At 45.5% G+C, this 16962-nt stretch overlaps 1 protein-coding gene across 3 annotated transcripts in view; it reads left to right on the forward strand.

Annotated features, from left to right (window-relative positions):
- DCAF1 (DDB1 and CUL4 associated factor 1) overlaps window positions 1–13461 on the forward strand; it is a 53276-nt gene extending 39815 nt beyond the window's left edge. The window contains exons 23-25 of one of the 3 annotated variants that reach the window (XM_068157812.1): window positions 8104–8359; window positions 11388–11443; window positions 12316–13461. In XM_068157812.1, the coding sequence (XP_068013913.1) occupies window positions 8104–8359; window positions 11388–11407 (276 nt within the window). In that variant the 3' untranslated portion in view covers window positions 11408–11443; window positions 12316–13461. The remainder of the gene's footprint in view (window positions 1–8103; window positions 8360–11387; window positions 11444–12315) is intronic. The other 2 variants (XM_068157811.1, XM_068157814.1) reach the window with 2 other exon arrangements.
- The last annotated feature ends 3501 nt before the right edge of the window (window positions 13462–16962 follow it).

Genomic DNA, 16962 nt, shown 5'->3' on the forward strand with positions numbered 1-16962 from the left:
CAGGCTGACTTAGCTGGCTTGTGCCTGGTCCTGCTGCAGTAAATGCTTATGGTTTTGTGGGAAATACTTGATACTAGCAGTCCTGTAGCAGGTTGCTATGCTGGCCTCTCATATGAAGTCTCTGGACATCTGCCTTTTTCTAGTCACAGCCAGTAAGCTGGAGTTGTCAGCCTTGTTAAACAGAACCAGTGCTAAATGGGTATTGATACTGTGGTTGGTGCTTACTACAGTAACTAAGGGAAAGTGAAGCTGTAGCACAAGTAGCAAGAGCTGGCTTATGAGCTTTATTTTGTTGGGTGTTTTACTCCAAAAATACCAATCTGTCTGCCTTGAACCTTCAGGAGTTTTGTGTATTATTGCACTGCTGGGGGAATATCTAAACAGGTCTATCAGTGTCTGACAGGCTCACTGACAAGTATCTACAAACCTCTGTTCAGTCTGTGGGGAAATAGGCAGAGTTTCCTATTCTTCACTCCTGCAGCAAGCTCCTCTGCTTCTTCCTTCTGATACACTCCTTCAGGGTCAGACTTAACACATCCAAGTGCCAGGTTCTGCACATTGGCCACAACAACCCTATGTAGTGCTACAGGCTGGGGTCAGAGTGGCTGGAGAGCAGCCAGGCAGAGAGGGACCTGGGGGTGCAGGTCGATGGTAGGCTGAGCATGAGCCTGCAGTGTGCCCAGGTGGCCAAGAGGGCCAATGGCATCCTGGCCTGCATCAGGAACAGTGTGGCCAGCAGGAGCAGGGAGGTCATTCTGCCCCTGTACACTGCACTGGTTAGGCCACACCTTGAGTCCTGTGTCCAGTTCTGGGCCCCTCAGTTTAGGAGGGATGTTGACTTGCTGGAAGGTGTCCAGAGAAGGGCAACAAAGTTGGTGAGGGCCTTGGAACACAAGCCCTATGAGAGGAGAGGGAGCTGGGGTTGCTTAGCCTGCAGAAGAAGAGACTCAGGGGTGACCTTATTGCGCTCTACAACTACCCGAGGGGAGGTTGTAGACAGGCAGAGGTTGGTCTCTTCTCCCAGGCAACCAGCACCAGAACAAGAGGACACAGTCTCAAGCTGTGCCAGGGGAGGTTCAGGTTTGAGGTTAGGAAGAAAGTCTACACAGAGAGAGTGATTGCCCTTTGGAATGTGCTGCCCAGGGAGGTGGTGGAGTCACCATCGCTGGAGGTGTTCAGGAGGAGACTTGACAGGGTGCTTGGTGCCATGGGTTAGTTCATTAGATGGTGTTGGATGATAGGTTGGAGGTGATGATCTCGAAGGTCTCTTCCAACCTGGTTTGTTCTATTCTATTAGCAGAAGTAAGACAGGTATCTGAGCTAGTGGAACAGATGCTGGATCATCTTTTGCTTGGTAGCTTGCTTAATTCTTATGTATTTCCCTTTCCTGGCTAACTAGTATCCATCCCTTGTTTCACTCAGTAATCTACTCTCTTCTGTAATGAGGCAGAGCAGGAATTTCAGAGGAAATGGTGCAAAGGAAAGCTGATGTGCTGATCTAGCCTAGCAATGGCACAGAGCAGGTACAATGGGATAGAAAAGCAGACTTAGAAATGTATTATGAAAGCTAAACTCAAGGGATCTGGCTGATCACAGACTAGACTCAAAACTGTAAACCTGAAGTCTAGATGATACGAGCTGCTGATTGGGTAAAGGATTTCCAGTCTGTGTGTTTTTACCTCTCTCTTTCAGTTGATCCTTCCATATTAGTTCCTTAAGGCCTCTTTTTCTCTCTGTGGTACATGTGGATGATGTTGCACTTGTGAGGCTGAAGTAGACTTCTTGGTAATTGTCATGTTCAGAGGGATCTATGGCTTCAGCAGCAGATTGCTTCACCTAGCTGTCCCTGTCCTATAAAGTGTGTTCTACTTCTGTTGTCAGAGCTGAAGAATTGTTAATTACCCTGCAGTGCCTTTGGGCTATGGGAGTGGTGATGGTTGCTGTGTAATTTGTCTTCTTGCATTGGTTAGAAAGTTTTAGGTGACAGGAAGTGAAAGCTTTAGAGATGAGGCAATAAGTACTTGAAGACAATCACTGTTGTCACATGTGCTTTTGCCAGGTTGGGGAATGGTTTTCCTCCACTTCTGTGTGGTCTTTGTGATCCCAGTTCCCCCTTTTAGTTCAGGACTTTCCCCCTCTCTGCCTGCAGCAGCAGTGCCACTGTACTTCCATTGCTGTTGTCTGATACAGGTTTCTTTTCAGGCAGATAGTCACTTGCTGGGGAAAAACCCTGGGGAGAAACCCCACAAACATTAATCCATATTGGCATATGTATTTGAGAGCCATCAGGCCATGGTGGTGCTCTGTCACTACAAGCTGTCACCAGGGACCCTTAGCTTTTCAAGAGCTGTTCCTGTAACATTTGAAGATAGGATTTGTTCTGAAAGCATGCTGGAGATGAAATGATATGCAGGGTGATGGCTGGGAGCAAGTATTTTCAGACAGGTGTCTCAGCTGATAGTAATATATCTTTGTTTATTGAACACCTTAATGGAAATCTTTGAACTTAGTTGCAGCCAGGGAGGCTGAATAAAGTGTGGTTTCCATCAAACACCTTTCACATAACAGCCACAGCTTTGGAACAGGCATTCTCCAAAACAGATGTTTTTAAAAACAGAAAGTTTCCCCAGTACTCCTTACCATGCTTTGGGGCTGTACCAAATCACTCTGACTGCTGTAGCCCATTCTGATGGTTCAGAGTTTGGTTTCACTGGGTGTCAGTTAATGCAGAGGAAATGCTTGGAAAGGTGAAATTGAAGCATCAGAAGGGTAGACCTCGTATTGTGGGGTAAACCAACCTCAGCAGGGATAAAAGCGCATTCTGCCTCTTCAGTGACAGAAATCAGAGGCTGATTCCTTTGTCTTACCTAAAACATCTTTCTAGAATTCCCAGAGTAGTTGAGCTCCAAGAAAATAAAAGTTGCCTTAGGTGTGATGAGAAATGTCAGTTAGAAACTTGAGTGAGAAAAGCTTCAAATTCTCATCCACAGAGGGAGAGTTCTCTTACCTGCCAAAGTTTGACTTGCACACACCTCAAAGGGGACAGTGAAAAATGAAAACCTTTCATAGGCAACCCCAGAGTACTGGTCAAGAGAGTCCCAGCTGAACATGCCCATCCAACAGAGGCCACTTACTTTAAAGTTTTCATCTGTGTCATGGATGCTTTTTCATTCCTCACAGGCAAGTAGTGGTTGCTAGGCAAGCTAAACCTACTACACAGACTAAAAGAATAACTGCTTTTCTATTCTTTCACTCCATGTTTTGCCCCTGTGACATACTGTATGTTGTGTGCTGTTTCCTGTGTTAAATCTGCACATACCTACAGCTGTATAAAAGCCTATGGCAAGATTCTTTGCTTGTTACCTAGAGTAACTTATGCACATTTCTAGGCTTCTAAGTTACTGGCTCTGTGACCTTACTAATGGCTATGAAGAAGTAGAAATTCTAACACTGAAGTGGCTAAGAGATAAAAAGTAGGTGCAGACTTGTAGTGTTGAAGGAGTACTCACAATGACCTCATAGAAAGTGAGTTTGGCTTTGCTCACTTAAGGGAAGGATAGAGACTAGGGGATCTAGCATGTAAAGTGCCTTACATGCTTGACCCTCTAGAAGGACTGTTGGCTATATTTAAGCTTTTTCTACTGCCCATTGTTCAGGGATTGTTAAGAAGTGGGGGAAGGGAAACTTTTAAGTAACTGAAAAGCAGATATTGTCCCATGGTCATACCTGAGAATTGCATAGCAAAGGATCAGAAAGGAACAATATGCTACACAGATGCTTTGGAAGCAGAGAGAACAAACCTCAGAAGATATTACCAAGGTTATTGTGGGTGGAGAAAGATAAATCACTAAAACAAGGAGAAACTTACTCCTCTGGAGTGGAACATTCTTCAGGCAACTTGTATTTGAATAACTACCATGTGTTCATTTTTTAAATGAAAGCTAAGCCCCTTCCTGTGCTCAAATCACTGAAAATTAGTTTGCTTTTCACTGGGAGAAACTTGAGGGAAGAGGGTGAAAGAGAGGGATAAGTAAACTGGTGGGTGGTTTCTTGCAAAAGTCAAATTGACCAAAATAATGAGACTCAGGGAGACAATTTCTTTACCAAGAAAAAAAACAACAATCTGCCTAGAGAAAATAAACATTTTATAGAAGCAGTTTAAATATAAGCTGAAAGACTTGAGCACGTGGGAAAAGCTTCCCTGACTTCTGGTTAACTGCTTGGTAGGTAGAGAAAAAGCAGCCTCCTAGGTGAAAATAAGAATAGTTGAGTTATGCCATATAACATGATTCAAACTGAGAGGTGCAATAGAGATTGTGTTTCCAGAGGAAGGGAGTGTTGCTGGAAAGCATCTGCAGGTGAGAGGTGTTGACTTAGAAGTGATGCTAGGAGGTGAGAATGGGGCTGGAGAAGGAGTAGCTGTGAGATGGTGACAGCTGAACAGTTCATAGATCAGTAACAGAGGAAGGTGGGCAGAGAGCTACTGATGTAAATACTTGTTTTGGACTGTGGATCAGCTCCCATTAAACTGCCCTATTCTTGGCATCTGTCAAGGTAAAGCTCCTTTAAGTTAACCCTATATTTGAGTATCTACAAGCAATTGATATACCTGAATCACTGTATTACCAAAATGGTGCAAGTGTGACATCCTTAGTTCAAAAGCTGGACTCTGTCAAGTCCCTCTGAGTGCAGCTTACTGTTTTAAAGGGAGCATTCTTTTTTTTCTTCTTTTTGTGTTTTTACCTCCATCATAGCCTCAGGTTGGGACTGTTGGTAATCTTAGCTGAACTGCATAGGTTGACCTGCAGGGGTTTGTCTGGCTGTATGGTAATAACAGTGCACCTAGCTCGAGATTAGGCATGTGGAAATACCAGGCACTGAGTCAGATAGTGCTGATAGTGGGGTAAAATGCTTTACAGAGGGAAGGTTATGAGCTGATCAGTTTGTGAGTCTGTACTAGTACCTTCATGCCTTCTGTAAAGGTAACTGGCAACTGTGATGTGTCTTCTGTTGGAGAGGGAAGAGAATATTCTCTGGGGAAGCAGAGGGGTAATGTAAGGACTCCACAAACAGTTCAAGTCCTTACCTAAGCAGCTTTTACAGAGAGCCACCCAAATAAAAGCATATCTTTAGGCATCTAAAGGAGTTAGTGATGACTTGAAACCTCTTTGATATTGGAGTGTGCTGGTCTGTGGGTTCTGTGGATCATTTTACTGTGGTGAAGATAAGCCCAGGTAGATGCTTGTTTTCCATAGCTGCTGTGCATGCTGGTTCTTTTTTCTAGCAGCATCTGTCATTGTGTGGAGCTCTTGGGAACTACCGATGAGAAGGCAGGAGCTTGCTTTTGCAGGCTTTTCCTTCACAAATCCAGATATGGTCTGCAGTAACTCTTTGCTTATCTTCTCATGGAATGCTGCACAAGGATTTTTTCCACTGCTCATACACAGTATGCTCACATGAGTTGTTGAGGGAGGCATGTCATTTTTGTCTGTATATGGAGCCTTTATGGGAGACAGCTGTGGTATCTGATGAGGATACAGACTGGCTATAACTTGCATATGACAGTGTTAAGTGTGAGGAAATAGCATAGAATCATCTGATTGGAAAAGACCTTAAGATTGTGGAGTCCAACCTATCACAGAGTGTTTCTCAGCTGTATGTCCCAGAGCTTAGTTCTGGGTGCAAAAGCTCAGTGTGCTTTCCTAAGAGAGGTCTCACCACACACACACACAGCCCTGTGTTTCTGGGCTGAGTATTGCAGCGTTGTGCTTGGAGATTGTTCAGAAGCTAACGCAGAGTTAATTTGCCTGTTCCTGAGCAGAAGGACCACATTTGTGTTCTTTAGAACAGGGCAAGGTACATGTTTTTCACTGCTGAGGATGACTCTTCTGGGCCTGCATTGTGCCACTCAGCTCAGTAAGGATGTGCGCCTGTCGCTTTGTCGCAGCGCACACGTGACTTCCTGTTGCGTGGTTTGCACACTGTATTCTGGCTTCCTAAGGACAGCTATCATTGAGATCTCCTCTTACTGTCCTTAGCTGGTTTTTATGAGAGTGTCTCCTGACTTTAATTGTTGCTCTTTGTGGTTGGTTTTTTTTCTTCACTGCTTGGTATAATCCTTCAAGGTTAATTTGCAGCTAGCCATGCAGCCTTCCTGTGTAATCTTGTCAGCCACAAGAAGTCTTCAGCTTGCTACAACTATCTTTAATTTCTACCTCTATTTCAAGGATGATTGCTGTGCATGCTTTGCCTTAAGCTTGAATGAAAATGTTTCAATATTTCAGTTTCCACTAGATATATTAGATGTGAACCATAATCAAATTCAGTAGTTTTGACATTTCCTGTTAAGTCACCGTGGGCTAGTTCTAGTTATTTAGCAAAACAAATGCTGTCAGAAGTTCCACAGACATGGAAACAAAGAGAGGACCAAAATCACTTTGTAATCCTTTGCTTTTTATCTACACCGACGGTACACTGTGTTTTTGTTCCCCATGCCTACAGTTGTGGCTTGATTTCCAGACACTGAAAAACTTGCCTTCATTTTTCCAAGTTTTAAAAATATTCTTCTCCTTTCCAGCTTCAGAGCTGTTTGGAGACTGAAAAAGGAAAATAAACTCTCCTGCCTTTTTGGTTTTTCATCGGGTTTTCAGTTCTGACTAGAGTAATAAAGACATTGATCTCTCTGCAGATAGTGCATAGAACAAGAGTAAAAGGTATTGAGGCAAGAGCTTTTATACTCAATTCAGTATATCTGATGGAAAACTGTACTCAGTATGGCACTGCAGTGTGAAACTGTGAACTTGCAAGGAGGAGATTTCCTTTCCCAGTGTATACAACTCAAAAAAGCAACATTCATTTAGTTGAGGACTCATTGCCTCACAGTAAAGTTTGCAATTGCCTGAAGTAAGCATAGGCCTTAGCACAGGGTGGTTCAGTTTTATACTTCATATAAACTCTTTCAGAAAGAAAACTGTGTGTAGCCAGCCAATATTTTTATACTGGAGTCTCCATTTAAATATCACAGCACTTCTGCTTAGTAGAGGAGACTTGGCTGCCTTTTGCAAGTGAAGAGACGTAAAGTTTGCTCAAGCTTTTTGGCATGCCTTGTTTCTTTTGCCCGCGACAGATGTTAGAGCTGTGTGGCTGTGGTGGATTTGTTTTTATAGTATTGACTGAAGAAAATGCAGGCTGGGGAGGTGACAGTGAGGTCTTTTTCCTTTGTCCTTTCAGATCTGAAAGTGAAGCAGGTTCAACAGCACAGTGTGATTGTGGTGAGCTTGAAGACCAAACTAGCCCTTGAAGCCAGTTGTTAGATATCTAATCTTAACTGCTTGGTAACTTTGCAAATTGTTTCCCACACTGAAACAAAGGGGCAGTTAAGACTGACTTCAGAGCTGCTTTCCTGCCACATGGAGAGCATTCTGTTAGAGGAAAGGGGTGTGACTCTGAGGAGATGTGCAGGTATATTGAATCCTTCATTTGAATCTTGGAGACTTCCTGGAGTTTGCCTCATGATGATACCTCTTGGCCTCTCACTTGTCTGGAAGAAGGACAGCATTGCAAGAGCTGCTTCTCACTCAGATTTGTCTGCTAGATATGGATTTCTGGGTTTGCTCTCTACAATGAGGAATTCAGTTGCTTTACTGAATGCACATTCTCATTTGATGAAAGGGAGGTCTTGATCCACAGGTAAATGCCAAAGATGAGCTGCTTGAAACAGATTGGTCATCTGAAGCAGAGTGATTCAGGGATTGGTTTATGCTAACAGTATCTTTCACTACATTTTACACCTCATTATATTAGGAGTGACTGAGAGATTGAACATGAAATGCTGCATGCTATTTGGTGTAAAAGAGAGGATTTGGTCCAGTTGAAACTAAAGCAGCTTGTACAAGGCTACCAACAAAGCCATGGATTAACAGGTTTTACTGCACATCCTTCTTGAAAGGTGTGGAGAGAAGGTGTTTATGTGGGTGATGGGAAAGCGTCTGTAGTGTGAGATGTCTGGCTGTGGAGAGAAGGGAAAATTGTAGGTATGTTTTCTTCAATTATTCTTACTCCATTTTACATTTTTTTAATGGATTATTTTTGCTGTCTTTATAGGAGGAAGAAGAACAAGAGGAAGAAGACGATGATGAAGATGATGATGATACAGATGACCTTGATGAACTAGATACAGACCAGCTGTTGGAGGCTGAGATGGAGGAGGATGAGAACAATGAGAATGCTGGTGAGGATGGAGAAAATGACTTTTCTCCCTCCGATGATGAGGAGCTTGCCAACCTCCTGGAAGAGGGAGATGAGGGTGAAGATGAGGATTCTGATGCTGATGAGGAAGTTGAGCTGATTCTTGGAGATAGTAAGTGTGTGCCCAGTTTGGTGACCACAGGTGACTTTGTCCTGCAAAATAATATCTAAGTCTTCCCTGAGATGATTTAGTTGACTTTCCCCCCTCACTGGTATGAAAGGCACAAGTGGTAGTACTTGATCATCTGTGGCCTCTCAAATCTGTCAATAAAAGTAGCTCTTACCTGAGAGAACTACTCTGAGGTGTAGAAAGTACCTCCTTTCTCCAAGTGCTCCCAGGTGCATGTGTGAGAACTTGGCAGGCCAAGAAACACCATGTGAAGAAGCCTTGTCTGATGCTTGCCTGTCTTGCCCTCCAAGGGGACACTGCTTGAACTGCTACCTCTCCTGTCTGCTCTGCCTTATTTGTACCTGTAAGGACAGAGAAGCATTTTTTTGGTCCTTGGTGCTGTTCTTTCTATTTTGTCATTGCTTAAAACCAACATGGCATTTCTGACTCTGGTGGTGAGAGAAAGCTCAGTTCTCCCCCACACACAAAGAAACCATGGCTAACTCAGTCAGAGGGATAAGCTATATTTACAAGCAGGATGAGATGCAGTGAATACATACACAATATACAGTAGTTACAATAGATACAGAAATATACAGCAAAGAACATGACACAGAAAACCTTTCCCTCCTCCTGCGAGGAGGGGTCCCCACAATCCTCCCTTTTTTACCAAAAAGAGTTAGAAAGAGAAAAGCTAATTATTAAGGAGGAAATTAGCTCAAAGCATATGCAAGAATTAGTTTCTTCTTTGGTTAGCTCAGTTAGTTCAAGGTCAACTCTGTCCAGCACAGAGGTAAGACAGCTTCTTAAAGGCACAGCCTAAAACAGTCACACTGACTTCACTTCTCTTCTTCAAATTCTTCTGAAGCTAACATAACTTTGGGGATAAAATTTCAATTGTTCTTTTTGTGGCATTCCATAGCAGCAGGGATTTGAAAAGTTGAAGTGTGTGTGTGTGTATATGAAAGAGAAGGTGAGTAGGATAGCATTGGACACCAGATTCTTTTGCCTTGCTTGCAGCACAATTTTTGAGTATGCATGGCCAAGCCACTTAGTACTTCTCAATTTCCAGGCAGTAAAATGGAGATAATGAAATTCCCTGAAGTTAAGAGGTTGGTAAGAATGAGTAATGACAGTGTGCAAGGTGAGTCCTGCAGTGATAGGAGATTAATGTGAGAGCTGAGGTGGGAATTCAATCTTCTCTGCTGAGGCACTGGAGGATTAAGCATGCCCAGCCTCCATTTTGGCAGTGATGTGGCTGGCAGACTCATTCAGATCCCTCTTTTCTGTTGGAGTGCAGCTCAGTTGTCTCTCTGGATGTGGCTGCAGCAGGTTGCCACAGTTATTCTGTGTGGTCAGGCTGCTGTTCTCTTGGAGGCAGCAGATACACAGTACAGGGCCATACAGGGCATTTACATAGCTCATGTTCACTACCAGCATATTGCAGTGCATTGTTTTGGGATTGCAGACAGCTTCTGTCTGTCCCAGCAGCTGACAAGACCTTGCCACAACTCCATTTCTGTTTCTTCAGGGGGTGCAGGGCCAGAAGCTGTTAAGAGAGCTCCCTGAGTAATGTCATGTGAATTGTGCAAGGGGCAGTGTGGAGGGAAGTTCAGGCCATTTCAGCAGCTGTTCTTGTGACAAAAGCAGGTGCTACCTGACAGTTGTCTGAAGTGTGTTCTGCAGAGCACTGTGTATGAAATGGTCACATCTGTACTCTGTGCGTGGACAGAGCCTCTTGATCAGACCTTTGATCTGCAGCCAGCCCAGCCGATGGCTGTTAGGTTGCTTAGCAGCATCTCTGGAAAATTAAAGCAGAGTGCTGCTCTGCCAGGCTGATGTATGCATGGTCCTTGCACAGGGCTTGATGAGTGGGGGTTCTGTGGAGGCTTCTATGTGACTTCACCTAGCTTGCTTTTGTTTCTTGCCCAGCAAGAGCAATTAAAATGTCCCTCTCCCTCGCTTGTGCTGTGTTCCAGAATTAAAAGTTGTGAGGGCACTGGTGCTGTTGCACAGTACAGGTCTGAAGCACAGAGCTGTATTTAGAGTGCTTCCTGCTGCAGACCCTTGCTGTATTTTGGTTGAAGCTCCATAAAAATGTGCTTCAAAATGATTCAAACAACAGTTATTAAAGTAGGGTAGTGAGTAGCTTTGGTTCCTCGTGCTCCAGGAAAGGTTTGGTTTCCTTTTCAGGAACGGAGCACCTTTTAAAGTATAAATTTGTCTTCTTCCTTTGTCACTACCTTGGGGAGGGTAGATCTGTTTGTCTTGTCCAAAGCAGGTCATGCATTGTGCAGATCTTGCACAAGGTTGCTCCTGAGCCAGTGGAGTCTCCTTTTTCTGAAATGTGTACACAATGGAGGGTGGAAAGGAGAAAGGGAATTCTCACCAGCACCACAGCTGACTATGGTTTCCTCTTCTCTTCTGGCAACTTCCAGACAGGTCTTTAAGCTTCTGCCAAGCATCTGAACTGCAGTCAGGTTTACTTACAGACATGGAGCTCAAAATTGTGGTGGTCCAGAGAATGAGGAGATCCCTTTTCAGAGCTTTCTTTTGGTGTCTCAAAAAACCTGAACAACCAAACCCAACAACTTTTTCAGCTTCTCTTCTTCCCCAGAACTTCTGGATTGTGCTTCTTTCTTCCTAAGTGTAGCTGCTGCAGCACTGGGTGGTCTCTTCCAACTCTCTTTCCGTGGATGTAGTTGTTCTGGGAGCACTGATACCCTGAGACCCTTCTGCTTAGGCTCAGTATGATGGGTGGTGAGACTGGAGCATCCCTTGCTGATCACAGCACAAGGGCAGCTGGCTGATCTTCAGGGAGGAGGGTTGGGCGAAAGGGTTTGTGTCTTCCACTGCTTGCCTGTGATTTCTCTTTTTTCCTTAAGGATAGCATCTGAGAAGGGGTGAACCTTCCAGGTGGTCTTGCTTACCTTAACAGGCATTTTAGAGGTCCAGTGTAACTGAGATGGCTAAGAGGAAATCTTGGTGTCTTTTTCTTTCTTTCCTTTTTTAATCTATTTTTAACACCTAGTTATCTGCAGCATCCAATGAATTCACATAAGAAAAAGAGCCAAGGACACTTCTAAGGTAAGGCAGGAGACCTCCTGCTGCCAGAGCTGCTACCACATCCCTCTTGCACAGCTGAGGGAGGAGAGATCTGTTTTAAGATAAAAAAGTGTGTGTGTGAGACTGCTACTGCTGGCAAAGCCTTTCATGTCTTCATTCTGTACCACAGTGAAGAAAGCCAGGAAAAGCACAATTTTCAGGTCACCTTTAGTGACTGCCAGTTAGCTAAATTCATTACAGAAACCTCTGGGTTGCTGGAGGAAGGTTCTAGTTGGGAATGTATGGATTGGTTTCCCCTCAGTGGAGGGATCTTCTGTTGCGCTGTGCAGAGGGGAGTGACAGGCCAAGAAGAACCTAGGACTGAGAAGGTCTTGAGTCCAGCTGCATAATGAATTAGCCCCATGCACATTATACAGAGACCATGGTTTCACCACATCACCTTGGTGGAACTGTCAAGATTGCTTTCAAATAGCAGCTGTGAGGAATGACTGGCACATCTGTCCAGCCCCCAGCATGAAGAGCATTGAACTCAGACATGCACAGTAAGCTGTGCAGGCAGCTCATGTGCAGGTAACTTACTACTGGTGTCCTTTTCCCAACTTGTCAGGGGGGAAAAACCTGCCAGCTAATAGAAACTGCACTTGCTAAAGCTGGTGTCCTCTGGACCCTCTGTTTCAACCAGGGAAAGCAAGCTCTGGTGCAGATTTGCTAACTGCTTTCAATTGATGTGAAATGCACTAATGGTGCTGCCTGCCTCTGTCACTGCTGGGGAGCTGCCGGTCTCGAGCAGGTGGTGGCCATCTCTGGTAGCTATGAACGCCTTGCCTCGCTTGGCAGCCCTGAGAGCTGTGTTCTTCCGCAAACCAAACATAACCTGCCTGTTTCCTTTTCAGCTGACAGCTCGGATAACTCTGACTTGGAGGATGACATAATCCTGTCCCTGAATGAGTGAGGAGCGTCTGCCAGGTGGGGTGTTGGCAGGAGGAGACGCTGCCTTCCCGGCGGAAGACTGGAGACCAAATGGGAAACCAATTCTGAGCACCCCAACCGCTTGTCTCCTGGGAAGACTTGAGGAGCTCCAGCCTGCTCGCCGTGATGGTTTGAGTCAGTTTGAGGCTGGGGGTTAAGTCTAAGGATCTACAATAAAGAGACCTTGGGGTTAGGCCTCTTTTCTCTCTGCCTTTTTGTTGTTTGGTTTTTTTTTCTCCTTTTTTTTTTTTCTTTCTTTTTTTTTTCTTTCTTTCTTTTTTTTTTTGTTTTTTAATTAAATTTTAGGCTGAGACAACTCTCCAAGAAAACTTCTGAAGATATTTCACAATATATTTTCTTTGTATAAAGTTCTTTCCTAAAGAACAGAAATAGTTTTATATAAAAGAGAAAAAAAAAAAACAAACAAAGAAATAAACAAAAAAAAAAAAGAGGAAAAAAAATGAAGAGGGGGAAAAAAAAAACCCAACCAAAAACAACCAACCACCGACCACCAACTGGTGTCCTAGTCGAGAGGGGATGAAACTTTGTATTCCTGTAGTACCTTGTTACCATGGGGGTAGGGTCTGGGGAGAAGGATTGTTTGGGATGAAAAGAGGAGGCATTTTTATGCAGCTATGAAGTGGTTGTTTCTAATGTTGTGGAGGAGTGAGAGTATTTTTAGTTTAAATATGATTTTATTTTTAAAAGATGAAAAGCACCAGGGGTGAGCACCTGCCGGTGCACCAGGGTGTTTCAGATGCTTCTGTCCTCCAGGAAAGAGCCCTGGGGGTGTTTGGTAACTGCACACTGTTTAAAGGCTGTTGGAAGCAAGAGATTCTTGCTGTGGTCCCAGCCAGAGTGGGTGGCTGAAATACTGGCTTGGCCTAGCCAGAGCCTGGTATCCCTCAAGACGTGGAGAACTGGGATTGAAGTTTGAGCCCTCTTCCTCCCCTCTGCCCTTTGTGGTTCAAGTTTTTATTTCTTTTCCCCCCCATTGCCCTGTGTGGAAACTGCAAATGGAAGGCCTTTTTCTTTAATGTAAAGTGTATTTATTAAAAAATGAAATACAACTCCTGGCTCTGTTTGGCTGTGAATTGTAACCGTGCATTCCTCTGCCACCCGTGCAGCAGCAGTGCTCTGTGTGCCAGTGGCCTGGCTGCAATGAGGAAGGGTAAAGTAAACCAGGGGAGATTTCTGAGTGCAGGCTCCACCCACTGCTCCCGTCCATGGGAACTCCCAGGGCTGCAGGACAGACTTTGCATGGTGCCTGAGGCTTCTAACCTGCTCTGGTGGTTTGCCTGGCAGCCTCGAATTCTTGGCAGGGTTGTGGGCAGTGTGGCACCGCACTTTCACCCCATGGTGTGGGAGCTGGAAGGTGATGGTGCTGCTGCAGGTTGTGACTGTAAAGATGCCCCAGCACAGCCACTCGGTGGTTCGGTGCCTCGCCGCTGGCTGCGCAGGCAGGAGCGGCCTCGCCCCCACCTGAGCTGTGGCGTTACACAGGCTGCCTTGTGGCTGCACCGGTGGAAAGGAAATGAGGAGCTTCTGTGTGTACACGACCAGAGGCCCTGCCCATGGAAGGGGATGAGAAGATTGGCAGATGAGTGTTTGACTTCGCCGTACTGCACGTGCCTGCACAGCTCAGGTCTGAGTCAGAGCTGGTAGGTAAGTGCTCATTGCTTGCTTGGACAAGGCCACTAAACGTGCTGTTTATTCCCAGGTATTCAGATAACACCCACTCAAACTTTTTACCCTTCCTCTGTTTTGGCCACTTTCAGGGTAGGGTTTGAGGCAGAACAGGGAGCTGGAGGCTTCTCACTCCTTGGCACTAGAAGTTTCAACCAGGATCTGTTCACTTCAGCTAAGGCTCAAGATTTCACTGCTTGAAGAGGAAGGATTTTATTTTTAACCAAGAGAAGGAATACCTCGTTTTGGTTTTCTTTTTTATTCCCCCCCCCTCCAGCACTGCATCTCCTTAATGCACTTACCCAGGGCTGCTTGTTAATAATTAAAAAGAGAGGTTCTACTGCAACTTATAATGGATAATTGTACCCTGCAGAGTCGATGAAGATGAACGAGTTGTGATTACTACAGCAATTAAGAGCAGCAATTGGAGCAGCATCCTGATTAAAGGAGGGGGTTGAAAATGGGATGTGCTATCCAGCAACTATGGAAGCCAGTCTCTGCCTTACCAAAAACCATCTTATGCAACTTTACCTTAGAAAATGTGCTGCTCAGGAGACAAAAAAAACAAAGCATGTACTTGGTTGTTATTAACGGAGGGAGATGCTGGGCCAGATGTCCCTGTGTTGTTCTGGCATTACACCACAGCTATAATGGGCTGCATCTGTTGCTGCTTTGGGCCTGCCTTCTCAGAGAAATTTACCAAATAGCAGTGTGAGAAGAACCAGAACATCCAGGATGGAGCTCCTGTTCATAAATTTGACTTGAAACTGAGCCACTGTAAGTACATGTACCACCCCTCTCCTCCATACCTATCCAGACTTCATTGAGTAGAAGCTCAGGGAGCATGCTGGGGCCCTACCCTGTGGCCAAGGAGGCAGGGCTGATTGCTGCAGCCTGCAGCTCACCCACCACTGCCTGCTTGAATAGGTGGCTCTCAGAGCAGAGCTGCTGAAGTTACTTAGGCACTTGTGGGGAGGCTGCTTGCCCCCATGTCCCCTCTTTGTTCTTGTGGGACATCATTTGAAGGTGCTGGGGAGTAGGGTGAATGACAGGCTGAGTGCAAAATGAGGAATCAGAATTGAGGGCTGGCAGGGATTTTTGTTGTAGTCAGGCTGCAATTCTACAGCTGGCTGAGATGGGGGAAATCTTGGTGGTTGGAAAATCACCTCTTCCCCTGCCATCATGATTTAATAACTTTAAAAGCATTGTGTTTGGAAAAAGCCCTGTAATCCCCCTGAGTACACACAGCAGGTTGCTGATGGGATGCCATACAGCCTGTCTTCTATGCAGGCACGGCAGACCTTGGCTTAAGGGGTGGGAGGGGCATTTAAATGTCCTGCCGGCTAAGACACCTACTCTGCAACCAAAGGGAGCCTTTGTAGGAAGGATGCTGTGTGTCCTCCAGCCCTTGTATCAGCATGGGCCTCTTCCCTCTGACTGGACTGAGAGTAAACTGCTCAGGTCATTTGGTACACTGCAGCTCCATGGAGGCCAGGCTGTGTAACCATCCCTGTGGTGTGCTGGGGCACAAACAAATGTCATACAGGCCAGGGCTAGGAGAGGAGGGTAGAAACCTCAGGGCTGGTCAGCAGCTGAACCTGCACGTTAGCTAAGGATGGTGATTAAGGTATGACCAGCTCAGCAATGGCCATCTGCACTTGCTGAGCACCTGGGCACTGCCTCAGGCTAGTGCTCTTGGACACATGTCTGTGGTAGTAAAGATGGCCAACAACTGATGTCAGAAAGAGGCTTTGTAAGAGTGAACAGTTACTTGAATAGGTGTTTAAATAAACAGTAACAGAGCAGTTCAGTCTAACCCTCCATCTCACACCCTGGTCCCACTGATTTTCAGCTAACCCTCCAAGAGACAGAGGCCATTACCCTATTGCAATTACCTTACTGCCACTGTTGTATTGGGCTGAATGACACACACCACCCACCCCCAAACACCACCCTCCCTCCCCAGCACTGTTACACTGCCTCCCACATCACCAAATGTCTTAGGTGGCCCAGGAAGGGCTATGGTGTTCCTCCTTCTCTGCCACACATTTTCCCCCTGAACTGCATCCCATCCTGATTTAAGGCCAGGTCATGCAAGCTGTAAAACACAGGTGCAGCACGATCTTGCTGTAACTTTCTCCCCTTTCTTGGAACCAGGCTTGATGCCTGTATGAGGAAATGGGATGGCAGACAAGCTCCATGAGGGGGACCTTCCACCTGAGCAGTCTGTCTGGTCCACCAATGCCTAGGGCTCACTTGTGTGCTGGAGAGCTGGGAAGGCTCAGGTCATCAGCTTAGAAGGCCCATGCAGCTTCTCTCTCAGGGGTTTTTCCCTTCAGCTCTCCAATTTCTCCTTTACATCTGTTAATTTGTTTGTAGGAGGGAGACTTCTCAGTCCCCTGTTCATGCACACATGCTCACAACTGTCAGCCATGTCACTGGCAACAGAAATCCCATCATCAACAATCTTTTCCGACTCAAAGCATGATGTTTGTCTTCTACAAGCCCTTTACATTAATATTTACTTGGCTCAAATGGAACCAAGGAGACAGAAATTTCTGGTGATCCCCTGGATTTGTCATCAGTGGCAGCTCTTACCAATTATAGGAGGGGACTGGACGTGGCACTTGGTGCCATGGTTTAGTAGTCATGAGGTCTTGGGTGGCAGGTTGGACTTGATGATCTCTGAGGTCTTTTCCAACCTTGCTGATTCTATGGTTCTCTATTTTTCTGATTCCTCACACTCACCCACCACAGTGCACTCACATCACACACAGAGCCACTCCACAGCAGTAGGAGCTGTAGCTCCCTGCCAGCCAGAAGCCAGCCAGGCATTCGTTACCAGCAGGCACTGTGCCTCAGACTGAAGGGGCAGCTCCCACATG

The sequence above is a fragment of the Melanerpes formicivorus genome, unplaced genomic scaffold, assembly GCF_026170545.1.
Source record: "Melanerpes formicivorus ecotype bairdi unplaced genomic scaffold, bMelFor1.0.p_v2 SCAF_38, whole genome shotgun sequence".
NCBI lineage: Eukaryota > Metazoa > Chordata > Aves > Piciformes > Picidae > Melanerpes > Melanerpes formicivorus.